Genomic DNA, 13,424 nt, shown 5'->3' on the forward strand with positions numbered 1-13,424 from the left:
CATCAGCATCATAACATACAAACATACTAGGAGCAGAAGTAGGCCATTCAGGCCTGCTCTGCTGTTCACGAAAAACATGGCTGATCTGTTTATGTTTTGATCTCCACATTCCGATCTGATCCCAATAATCTTCAATTCCCTTGCTAAATAAAAGTCTATTTGACTCAACCTTAAAAATATTCAATGCTCCAGGACTCAAAAATCCATTCTCTAAATTCTTATCCTACAAATTCCATCTAAAAAGACCCATTTCTAATAAAAGCACTGCAATGCAAGTGGGAGTGTGTAATTAGAGTATTCCAAAGTAAAAATAAAATCTGATTTGCTTAATGTGCATTAACTGAAAGCCATTCCTTGAATACCATCTGCAGCTTTGCAGCCCAGGAATTCTCAGTGCATTGTGAAATGAGCCTCGACCACCTGAGAGTTTTGCAGACTCTTCTTTTGCATGGCTGTATGGATGTAATGTGTGAACAGAAACTTGCCTAAGGCAAATTCAGCTCAAAGATCCTTATATTTGTTCAAAGAACCATCAACATGGTTGTAACCACATCACAACAATGTCATCAATTAAGAAAATGAGTTCATGTCACGATATCCATTCTGTTCAATTTGCTTGAAGTGTGAGTACTGCATGGGTTTATAGTTTATGAACAAATTAAAATGTCAGAAAATAGTTTATGACAGGAAATCATTTATGAAGCCTTTGACATGGTATGATTTGAATTCAAGAATTTTAAAAGATTTAATCTGAGTTAAATTGACAACCAACAGATTATTTATTCCTGTACTACGGCTCTTCATTCTATTTAAAGTTTTACAGTAAAATACATTGCTTCCAGTAATATATCCTTGTAGAACCACCCAAAACAGATTATTCAGTTCAATATTATTTTTGACTCATTATTGCTGTGTATAAAATCCCATGCAGCAACAAACACTGAACAGCAAATAATTTGTTTTCTCAGACACATTGCAAAGCATTCATGACCTCGATTAATTTATTTGATAAAATACACAAGTCATTGACATTGTGTTTTGACAGCCTCCTTGGCAGGTTTCTTCAGATTTGGAATAATAACAATTAACCTTTTAGGAAAAATTGCCTCAAGGAAGTTTCTGTACAAACTCCATGTGAAATGGAACACCAGTGTAGAGAAATAGAAATTGACAAAGTAGTGGTGGTGGTGAACAACATCTTGCTGAGATTGTGAGGAACATACACAGGAAATACATAGGGAGAACAAATTGTGACATCAGTTAGCGCCTGACACTAAATTAACACTAGGACCACCAATTTGAACATTCATTCTAGTTAATGCCCTCTCTTAAATAGACATAACTAAACATATATTCTGCATCAGGAACACACTGCTCCCCTTCAGTTCCAACACCAGCACAATTCCAGGGGATCATTAACAGTTTAGATTCAGTCATAGAGTTGTACAGCACAGAAACAGACCTTTCCGTCCAACTTGTCTGCACCGACTAGACATCCCAATCTGATCTAGTCCCATTTGCCAGCATTTGGCACATATGCCTCTGAATCTTTCCTATTCATGTACCCATCCAGTTGACTTTTAAATGTTGTAATTGTACTCACTTCCACCACTTCCTCTGGCAGCTTGTTCCATACATGTACCACTCTTTACATGAAAAAGTTACCCCTCGGGCCCTTTTTAAATCTTTCCCCTCTCACCTTAAACCTAAGCCCTCTAGTTTTTGACTTCCCCACCCTTGAGAAAAGACTTTGATTATTCACCCTATCCATGCCTCTCATGATTTTATTAAACTTAATGAGGTCACTCCTCAGCCTCCAATGCGTCAGGGAAAAAAGTCCCAGCCTATTCAGCCTCTCCCTGTAATTTAAAACCTCCAGTCCAGGCAACATCCTTGTAAATCATTTCTGCACCCTCTCAAGTTTCACAACATTCTTCCTAAACCAGAATTGTACACTGTATTCTAAAAGTGGCCTCCCCAATGTTCTATCCAACTGCAACATGACCTCCCAACTCCTATAGTCAATGCACTGAACACTGAAGATAAGCGTTCCAAATGCCTTCTTCATCACCCTGTCTATCCACAAATCCACTTTCAAGGAGATAGCAAGAACCACAGATGTTGGAATCAGAGTCAATGCAGTGTGGAGCTTGAGGAACACAGCAGGCCAGGCAGCATCAGAGGAGTAGGAGAGTCAATGTTTTGGGCCTAAAACATCGACTCTCCTACTCCTCTGATGCTGTCTGACCTGCTGTATTCTTCCAGCTCCATACTGTATTGAATCCATATTCAAGGAACTATGCACCTTCACCCCTAGGTATCTTTGTTCAGCATCACTCCACAGGGCCTGACCATTAACTGTATAAGTTGTGTCCTGGTTTGCCTAACCAAAATGCAACATTTATCTAAATGAATCAGGAGGGAACATTCCACAAATATCATCCCGATTCATAATGTGAGAGCCCTACTCATCTGTACAACAAAACAAGGCTGTGGTATTTGCACCCATCTTTAGCAAGAATGAATGAGTGGCTGATCCATGTTAGCTTCACCTTGAAATCACCAATATACTCCATATGATATCAGGAAATGGCAGAAGGCATTGGATTCTTTGAAGGACATGGACTGTAGCAAGGTTATGGCAACAGTGCTGAAGTCTTTCCTGGAAAACGAGCCACATGCATGCCCAAGCTGTTTTTAGTACAGGTACAAGGCTGGTATGTAGCTGAAAATGTGGACAAATGCTGAGAAAAACTGAGTCAATGGTTCAGGTCCACTTATTTTCTACTTGCTCTATTTTGAGTTTGTGGAAGTTCTAGGTTATTTACAGTTGCTGCGGGTGGTGTAGTGCTGTGTATAGAAAAGACACTGGCTGTAATGCTGAGGGCTCAGAGCATGTTGCTTGCTCCGAGTTATTGGGACTATCTTGACAGCTGACCTGTGGCACAAGAAGAAAATGGAAGGCCTGGTTGAGGTTTGTGTCACTTCAGTGATACCATACGACAAACATCTGGGCTGACTGGCAACAGCAAGGGCACTGGCAGAGTGGCAAGTGTGGTGCACAACTGCTGTTATCACATGAGCGAACAGTAGTATCTCCAGTGAATTTAAAACTGCTGAGCATCAAACTTCTTGACCCAGAACTAAACAAGGTCATCCTCCAGGGCCAACTACAAACATTTTCAAAGAAAGCCAGTAGCTCCACTATCCATCCTTCAAGGTCTGGACAGAAAAACTCGGACAGGCAAAGGCTTTCAGTTTGGTTCTTCCAGGGCTGCTTAACTCTTGACCCCAAACATGGAAAAAGGAGCTAAATTCTGGAGATGACATTCAATGACATTAAGGCAGCATTTGATCAACTGTCCTTTCAAATGGTTACAAATCCCTGAATATTTAGTTCCCAGCTTCAATCTCTTCATAATGATGTTGCCATAATGCCTGTAAGATCATTCCCATTAAATTCTATTTATTCTATTAATTCATTCATTTTGTTTTATTTATGCCTTCATGATGTCCTTATTGAAAATTTCAGAAGTCACATGACACCAACAGATGCATTTGGAATTAAGGAGCCCTTGTAAAATTAGAGACAACAGGGATCAGTGGAAACTCTCCATTGCTTGGAATCATACCGAGCACAACAAGAAGATGGCTGTGGTTGTTGCAGGTCAATGACCTCAGTCCCAATCATTGCAGTATTTCTCTCCATTATTAGGCCAGAAGTGAGGATGTTGGCTAATGGTTGCACATGACCTTTGATATTGAGAGTCTGTGTTCAAATGCAACAATACCTGAATAATCCAGGCTAGGACTGATAAATTTCAAGTCACATTCATGCCAGTAATGATCACCTTCAACAAGAGATTGTCTAACCATCACCCTTTGACATTCAGTGACATTACCATTATTGAACCCCACTATCAACATCTTAGGTTACCTTTGACCAGAAAGTAAACTGTATTAACCATAGTGGTTGCAAGAGCTGGTTACAGCTCATAATCTTGCACCGTGTAATTCACTTCCTGGCTAACCAAAGTCTGTACACTGTCTGTAAGGCACAAGTCAGAAATGTGATGGAATACTCCCCATTTGCCTTAATGAGTGCAGCTCCAACAACACTCAAGAAACTTGACACCATCCAGAACAAAGCAGTCTACTTGACATACACCGCATAAATAAACAGCTTATGCTCGCAAAAAAAACCCTGAACTACCTGTTGCGTGCCACTTCATTCGCCACCTTGCTCCCTGGCCAACACCTCTGTCTCCGGCTTGCTATCATGTTCCAGTGAAGCCCAACACAAGCTGGAGGAACAAACCTCATTTTCTGCTTAGGGACCCTACAGCCCTCTGGACTCAATATTGAGTTCAATAATTTTAGGGCCTAAACTCTCCCATGTCCCAGCCCCCTACCCCACACACCAGGCCTTATCACCGCATAGCCCGCCATTACATACCCCCTGTTGTCAGTCACTAACAGTCCCCATTAGCAAACTACTCACCCTCCCAGCCTGATCGTTAGCAACTCCTTTGTCTATCCAATTGTCTTTCTCTCTCTTTAGGCTCCATTCTGTCGTTGACTCCCTACCCCACCCACCTCCCTATTTTCTGCATATAAACTGTCGTTTTCCCAGCCACCATCAGTTCTGAGGAAGGGTCACCAGACCCGAACCGTTAACTCTGTTTTCTCCTCCACAGAAGCTGCCACACCTGCTGAGCTTTTCCAGCAACTTTTTCTTCCTGATTTACAGTATCTGCAGTTGTTTTGGTTTTTTATTAAGTTTAACACTCTTGTTTTCTGACTCAAATTTCTCACTCTCAAGCTAAATGCTAAATTCTACCATGTTACGGTCACTGCTCCACAGACAATATTTTATTTGGAGGTAGTACATCACATGTTGCCAAATCCAAAACAGTCAGATCTTGGCTGGATCCACAACATAGTATCTATCCCAGCAAAATATTCCAAATCCACTCTATGAATTCTTCTTTATGGCTACTTCTGCCAACTTGATTTTGCCAGCTACATGAAGATTAATGTCTTTCATAATTAGGTGCAGCCTTTCTTATATGCCCTCATTATCTCCTCATTTATTCTCTCACTACAGAACAGCTACTGATAGTATCCTGTAGAATACTCCCAATAGTGTCATCTCCCCCTTGTTATTTCTTACCGCCACCCATATGGATATTATCTAATCCAAGATCATTTTTTGCTCATATAATATTTTCATCTTGTACAAACAAAGCCACCTCTGTCTGTCCTTTCAAATGGTTACATATCCCTGAATATTTAGTTCCCAGCTTCAATCTCTTCATAATGATGTTGCCATAATGCCTGTAAGATCATTCCCATTAAATTCTATTTATTCTATTAATTCATTCATTTTGTTTTATTTATGCCTTCATGATGTCCTTGTTGAAAATTTCAGAAGTCACATGACACCAACAGATGCATCTGAAATCACAGGCTTTTGGAGTACTGCTCGTTTGTCAGGATTCCAAATAAACCTGTTGGACTATAACCTGGTTAATAAAATGTGAAGCTGGATGAACACAGCAGGCCAAGCAGCATCGCAGGAGCACGAAAGCTGACGTTTCGGGCCTAGAACTGTGTGACTTCTGACTTCAGCACCTCCACACCCTTATTGAATGGAAGATATCTCGCATATAGTCATTTATTGAGTTTCAAATAGGAGAATTGTTCCCTGAATCCTTTGGTTATGGTCCTGCTGATAGTTGTTTTCATGCTTTACCTCATCCTTCTTTCAGAGCATGCTCAGTTCTGTATGATCTCTGTTTCTTACTTCTGTAAGAGTACTGCACCTATTTCTGTGGTTAATTGATTTGTGCCAAACAATGAAGTCATAAAAAACCGCTTCATCACTTGCCACTCCACTTCTTGTAGTTGATGCAACTTAAAACGAACATAGAAGGGTGTAAACATGGATAGTATTGAAACAACAAACCAAGGACAATAAACTAGCAACTAAACTATTAAGTAGCTGATGATCACATTAAATAGTACTAGTAAGAATCCTTCCAACTACCTAACCAGCTGAGCTGAGTGAGGCTAAGATTGAGCATTAACTCGAGACTTCAGCTCCCAAATGATACTGCTGCAATGTGGCATGTTGATTAACACATTGACTGCTTGTTCATCCACTTTCTATTCACTGTATGCGTGCTGATACCCTTATCAAAATGGCTTCTGGTAGAATTCACTCCAAAAATGTGCAAGAGCTGCACAAGTGTCAGTTTGGAGATCCAAGAGCACTAGTTCTGCCAAAGTTTTATTTCTTCATCTCTCATTACATTGTGTCTAAATTTGCACAAACAGAGTTATATTGTGTAGTGTATTATTTCTGTGCTAATATTTGTGAATTACTGTCTTAAAATACCAGACGTCAATGCATACTGATGTTTTGTGACCCTCTATGCTGACATAAATTATATCACAGCTAATTTTTTTTCCAATGTAATTTTTGTTCTGATTTAGAACTATATGTTAATGGTTTTGTAGTTTATGCATAAACTATTTTTCATACCCTCTTCATGATGCTTTGCAGTCTGTTCTTCAAACCTTTATTGATAATTGTCATGACATCAGTACGAGGTTTGGGGACAACTGCAATGAAATAAGACACTGGTTGAGGTCATATAATTTTGGATAATTCATGATCTAGGTTCAGCACTGAAAAGGTAGGAATCTGATTGTTTCACACAGTTAATATCCTTGAACATTTTATATAGCCCATGACTTGATTTAGGACTTCTATTCACAGATTTCAATTCAGTTTGCAAAAGGTTACAAACATCAGGTCCAGACACTTCCTGGCGTCAATAACACCACTCTTAAATGGTGTAAGTGATGCATTCTTAATATTTAACTAGCAAAATTTCACTTTTGAACATAACCTAGTATCAAAGTCACACATTCTCCCCGTGTCAGCATGAGTTTCCTCCGGGTGCTCTGGTTTCTTCCCACAGTCCAACGATGTGCAGGTTAGGTGGATTGGCCATTCTAAATTGCCCATTGTGCCCAGGGATGCTTAGGTTAGGTTGGTTAGACATGGGAAAATGCAGAAGTGGGGAAATGGGTCTGGGTGACATGCTCTTCAGAGAGGCGGTGTGGACTTGTTGGGCCGAATGGCCTATTTTCCACACTGTTGGGAGTCTATGATTCTATGAAATGTAGAACAAGAAATTTGAAAACAACCATTTTTGAAATGTAATGCTTGCACGATACATGAATAAAAAAGACCTCCAAAAGTGCTGGATATTGGACCATGGACCTCACTATCTATCAATGGCTAAAAGAGGTAACCATAAATGTCTGATCAGTGTTACCATCATAGAGACCAACGGGTGATCATGGACCTCAAAGACTAAAGTTTTGGGGTGGAACTGTGATCTGTAGCCAATTTCTGAGTTAGGGGCTTATATTCCAACATTAACTTTCCAAATGTTTGATGTTTTCATGTGTAATTTGCAATGTAATGGTTTGAAGGAGGGATGGTCAGTGATAGATTTAACTCTTAGAATCACAGAATTTCACTACTTCTCTGTGGGGATTTCTCAGGACTCTCTCCAATTGATAAAACTTTACTTTGTAACTTGTTCTTGTGCACATCTCTCTTCTCTGCATCCTACCCTTTTGAGTGACCCAGGAGAACCTCTCTTCTGAGTGTCCACTGATCCCACCTGTAAATGATACTGTGGCTGTAAGAGGTTATTTTATCCTTTTTTTGAAAGACAAGGAGGTTCACAGAGAGAGGTAGTGAGTTGTCTACTGGGAAAGCCAGTAAACAGCTTGTGTGTCCTTGGGTTTTTTTTGAAAGAAGTTTGAACAATAGAAGCAGTCTAGTTGGGAATGGCCAGTTCTCACAGACCAGGATTTCTAGTTTTTTTCAGCTTTACGTTTAGCTTTAAGGTATTACTGCTGGAGTCTCAGCAGGGCAGAAGCTACCAGAGTTTTGAAGAAGTAGAAGTTATCTTTTCCCTCTCAGTTACAGCTAGAAGCTGAGGTTTCTCAGTGCTGCTGGGTTCCCTGAGAGGCAAATCTATTTTTCTGAATTTGCCTTTTAGCCAAGAGTGTGTTTATGGGATGTTTCATATTGAAACATTTAGTTAGTAATATTTACTGTATTTACTATGCTGGTAAGTTTTCAAATAGAGTTAAATCATTCTCAATTGTTTCTTTTGGTGTATTTTAACTACAGTGTTTTCATAAATTGTATTTTGCCTCAAGTCAAGTAGTTTACCCATCGAATTGCATCTGGAACACAGCCTGTTACATTTACCTTTAAAATAAGAAAAAGTTAGGGTCTAATCTACCTTCTTAAAATATATTGAGGGGGTCTGGTCTAGTCTCTAACAAATTACTGCACGTCACCACCGTGGATGGTGATTTCCTTCCTCATCTTATGTACTGTCAAGGGAATGATGATGCATTGCCTCCTGCCATTGTCATCTGAAAGTCTCCAGATCTCTAAAACATTTTTCAGAGTGACCTGGCAAGTCATGTGTATCCTTTACAGAGATTGAATAATCTGAATTTCAAACACCCTAATGTAGCACCTCAACGTCACAGGTCCCAGAGAACCCATGCCGCAATCAGAATCAAATACATTCAAATCTCTTTAATGGAATTGAAAATTGCTTCATTACCATGTGCTAATGATATTAAAAGCTAAACTAATCCTCAATACGTCTATGTTAATTATTGTGCTGGCTTCAGTGAGTAAGTTACAAGAGTCCAAAAGCCTTTTGTAACCTGGAAGTTAGCAAATTAAAACTGATTCAATTTCCTTCATTTTTTCTTCCTACCCAACGGCAGCCACCCATCCTTGTGGATTAAAGGGGAGATGGAATAATTTAAATGTGAGGATGGTAGTGTTAGAAAGTAAGTGTAAATTCAGATACTTTGGGTTCTTCAGTGACAGTAGTAGCGTGAATCCTTCTTAACAAAATGTGGCATAGAAAGTAGGGATGTTGTGCATTTAGACATGATTCTCTACATGTTTCTTAAGTTAGGTCTGTTCAAACAAACAATCAAAATCATATTTCTTGGCAGTGGTGCCATCCAGCAGAGTCAGAAATAGAGGCTACAACTAGACCAGTAATGTTTCTGCAATATCGCTGTATTTTGTGATTTTCACAAAGGAAGGTCATGTTTTAATGATTAGCATTAAACGATGGAGAATTTGGAACTAATCACAGGCATGTGATTAAAAATAAATTATAATTGCCTTTCTGTCAAGCTATTGATAGCAAAGTGCACTTTCAAGTCAACAGCGTCATGAACAGGCAGTTTATATTTTGTAAAGTACATACCATGCTGGAACAATTTTGTCACTTCTAGAATATATGGTCTGCAAAATGAAAAATAATTCAAGTTAAATATAAGATTATAGATAGTGGCTGTATCGAGTGATAATTAACAAGTTGTACATAGCATCATGAATCACAATAGAAAATTTCAAGCAATTCATGAACCTCATCCAAATTCAAAGGTAACACTGAAAAACTGTGCACTGGTACCCATCTGATTGCAATGTCCATTGAGATAAACAAGATACAAAGTTTTGAACAAAAAAAACCCCTGACCATTAGCTTGTAGATCAAGATGGACACTGGAACCAACTTCACAGAATCACAAAACAATTACAGCAAAATTTGAGGTGACTCAGCTTGTTGTGTTTGCATCAGGTCTCTTAATGCACCAGGTTTCCCGCTTATTGTCCTGATTCAAATTACCATCTAATTCTCTTCTGAATGCATCAATTGAATTTGTCTCCACCACATTCAGTGCATTCCAGACACACATGACTTGCTGAATGAAAAAGCTTTTCCTTATATAATTTTTGGTTCTTTTACAAGTTACTTTAAGTTCTTACCTTCTCATTCTCAAACTTTTCATGAGTCATAATATTTCTCCCTTTTGTATTTTACCCTGGCCTCTCATGATTTTGAATATCTGTATTGGATCTCCTCCCAGCAATTCTCTCTCTTCAAAGAAAATAGTTTCAATTTCTTCAATCTAACTTCATAACTGAAATTCCTTATGGTTTTGAAGTAGATTTGTAGCTCAGGTTGTGGGTGTTGAGGTTGGTTGCTTCGTCGAGTTGGTTTCTTGTTTCACAGACGTTTCATTACAATTTTGGGTAACATCCTCAGTGCTGCCTCCGATGAAGCGTTGATGTGTTCTCATACCTGGTTTTTAAACTCTGGGGTCCGTTGAACTGGATTGCCTCACTTCCAGCTTTCCTTCATAGTGGAATGTATATGGGGATTGAGTTCAATATGTTTATTAATAGCATGCTTCGTGGAGTGCCAGGCTTCTAGGTATTCTTGTGTCTGTCTCTGCCTAGCTTGTCCCAGGATTTTGGTGTTGTCCCAGTCGACATGATGTCCTCCTTGTCCATGTGGATACAGATGAGTGAGTGCTGATCATGTCTTTTTGTAGCCAATTCCTTACTCCTGGAACCATTCTTGTCAGCATGTTCTGCGCTGTCTCCACTCTCTTCAGATCCATGATAATGGCTTGCGCCCAGAAGTGAATGCAATCCTCCAGCTGAAGGCAAACTAGTGTCAAGCAGTTCAATAAAATATCTTTGTTCCTGTATTCTAAGATCCCTTTTGTCATCTTCATCATCATCAGTGGTCCTTTGCAGATGGGGATGAATCTCTTCCACTCTTAGGGTGAGTCCGTAGGAGGCTGTACAGACTGATGTGACTACCTCAGACTCTACTTCTGATAGAAGGTGGTTGCAGGAAGGGGTTGCTGGATGCATCACTGTGGCAGCGCACACCTTACACTGTTTTCACTTGGCTTCCACTTTTTCCTGATGGCTTAGGAATACCACTGAATTGCTTCCTCTGTCCACCTGGGATTTAAACTGCCATTTTGAATCTGGGAGTAGAGCATGTGCTTGGTGGGGAGGTTGCGGGGGGTGGTGTCTTGCATCAGTATTGTGGATGATGTGCTCAGTCCATGGTAGTTGATCAAGGCTGGCCAGTGCCTCAACGCTGGAGATGTTGGCCTGGTCGAGAATGCTGTTGTTGGTATATCTTTCCTCTCAGTGGATTTGCAAGATCTTCCACAGGGAGCATTGACGTTACTGCTCCAGCACCTTGAGGTGTCTGCTGTGAAGCCTATGACACTTTATTAACCGAACCTGTCAAATTTTCTCGTAATCTTTAATATTTAGTCATGCATACATGTAGGTCCCTCTGCTCCTGCACACCCTTTTGAATTGTATTCTTTATTAGATATGGTCTTCTTTTAAATTGCTCGAATGAAAATCTTACTCTCTGTATTAAGCTTTGCTTGCCACTTGTCCACTCGCTCCACCAATCTTTTGAAGCTTTACACTGCTTTATTTAGTTTACAATGCTTCCAAAGTTTCATTCAAATTTGAGGTGAGAGTGACAACTCTTGATATCGAGGCCATGTTTGACCAAATGTGGCATCAAGGTGCCCTAGTAAAGTGCAGCTAATTGGAATCAGAGGAAAACGCTCCACTGGTCAAAGTCATACCTGGCACATGGGAAGATGGTTGTTCTTGTTGGAGGTCAGTCATCTCAGCTCCAAGACATCTCTGCAGGAATTCCTCAGGGTAGTGCCCTAGGCCCAACCATCTTTAGCTGCTTTATCAATGATCTCTCCTCCATCATAAGCTCAGAAGTGGGGATGTTCACCAAGGACCGCACAATGTTCAGCACATTTCATGATTTCTCAGGTACAAAAGCAGTCCAATTTAAATGCAACAAGATCTTGACAATATCTGGGTTTTGGCTGAAAAATGATAAGGAACATTCACGCCACAAAGGTGCAGGCAATGGCAATCACCAGTAAGATGTGAGCCAACTATTGTCCCTTGACAGTCAGTGATGTCATCAACACTGAATCCCCACACTATCAACATCCTGGGAGTTACCAGAAACTGAACTGGATTTGCCATATAAATGTAGTAGCCTAAAGAGCAGTTCAGAGGCTAGGAATACCACATTGAGCAACCTTCTCAACTCTACAGAGTTGCAAGCCAGGAGTATGATGGAATACTTCCCACTTGTCTGAATGAGTACAACTTCAACAATGCTCAAGAAGCCTGGCACCATCCAGAGCAAAGCATCTACTTCATCCACAAACATCAACTCTCTTCATCGCCAGCAATCAGTAACAGTAATATGTACCATCTTTAAAATGCACTGTGGAAATTTGCTAAATCCTTAAGCAGCACCTTCCAAACACATTTAGAAGAACGAGGACAGCAGATATATGGGCACACATCCACCCGCAAGCCACTCACCAACGTGACTTAGAAAAATATTGCCATTCCTTCACTGTCGCTGGGACCAAATCCTGGAATTGCCTCCCTCACAATATTGTGGGTTTATCTACTGCACATGGACTGCAGTGGTTCAAGAAGCTCACCACCACCTTCTCAATGGCTATGAGGGATAGGCAATAAATGCTGACACAGCAGCAATGCCTATTTCTCACAAATGAATAAATCGAAATCTTCTGAAAATTTTGCAATTTTTTTTCTGAACCAAAGGTCTGGATCATTAATATATATCAAATGAACTCCAGTACAAACCTTTCTTCCATCTGAACAGCATTCATCAATCATTATTCTGTTTCCGATCATTCAGCTAATTTTGTATCACATTGCTGGTATGTCGCAATCAAGTTTAATTTTGCTTTTAGGTCTCTTGTGCAGCACTGAATGAAACAATCTCCAGAAATTCATGTACACTGCATCAAAAGCACTGCCCTCATTAACCTTTTCTCTAACCTTCAGAAAGCATATTTTTATAGAGTACTTACTACCTGGAAGGTGTCTCAAGTTCCAGCAGTTTTGCCACTGAAATCTTTTACAAAACAGAAGGATACTATGGTAGAAAAACCTTCGTCTTCCTTCATGGTAGGTTGGTTTTCCCTAGGGTGGGGGATTTCAAGACTAGGGGACAGATTTTTAAGTGAGAAGAGAAAGATTTAAAAAAGACATGAGGGGCAATTTTGTTTTAAAACAGAGTGGTTCATGTGTGGAAGGAACTTCCAGAGCAAGTGTTGGATACGGGTACAATCGCAACATTTAAAAGACATTTAGATAAGTACACGAATAAATAATGTTTCGAGGAATATGGGTCAAATTCAGGCAGGTGGGACTAGTTTAGTTTGGGATTACGGTCAGCATGGACTGGTTGCACCAAAGGGTCTGTTTAAATGCTGTCTATAAACTATATGGGCCGTTGATCACTATTTGCATTTTACATTGTAAATGGCACTTAATGAAATCTCATTGTCTAAATAAATCTTATTATAAACTGTAATTATATCAAATGTTTCTTGCAGTCATCAAACTCTGTTAAAATCAGAGGGATACTTGATAAAATGAAATTTATCAGCACTAATCT

At 39.8% G+C, this 13,424-nt stretch overlaps 1 protein-coding gene across 1 annotated transcript in view; it reads right to left on the reverse strand.

The window, feature by feature from the left end:
• Positions 1 to 13,424, reverse strand: part of si:zfos-1056e6.1 (uncharacterized protein LOC107988029 homolog) — a 130,814-nt gene that overhangs the window by 36,349 nt on the left and 81,041 nt on the right. The window contains exons 6-7 of the mRNA XM_048535618.2: positions 9,336 to 9,373; positions 6,548 to 6,627 (exon numbers count right to left, since the gene is read on the reverse strand). Coding sequence (XP_048391575.1) covers positions 6,548 to 6,627; positions 9,336 to 9,373 — 118 coding nt within the window. The remainder of the gene's footprint in view (positions 1 to 6,547; positions 6,628 to 9,335; positions 9,374 to 13,424) is intronic.

This window comes from Stegostoma tigrinum, chromosome 9 (assembly GCF_030684315.1).
Source record: "Stegostoma tigrinum isolate sSteTig4 chromosome 9, sSteTig4.hap1, whole genome shotgun sequence".
Taxonomy (NCBI): Eukaryota; Metazoa; Chordata; class Chondrichthyes; order Orectolobiformes; family Stegostomatidae; genus Stegostoma; species Stegostoma tigrinum.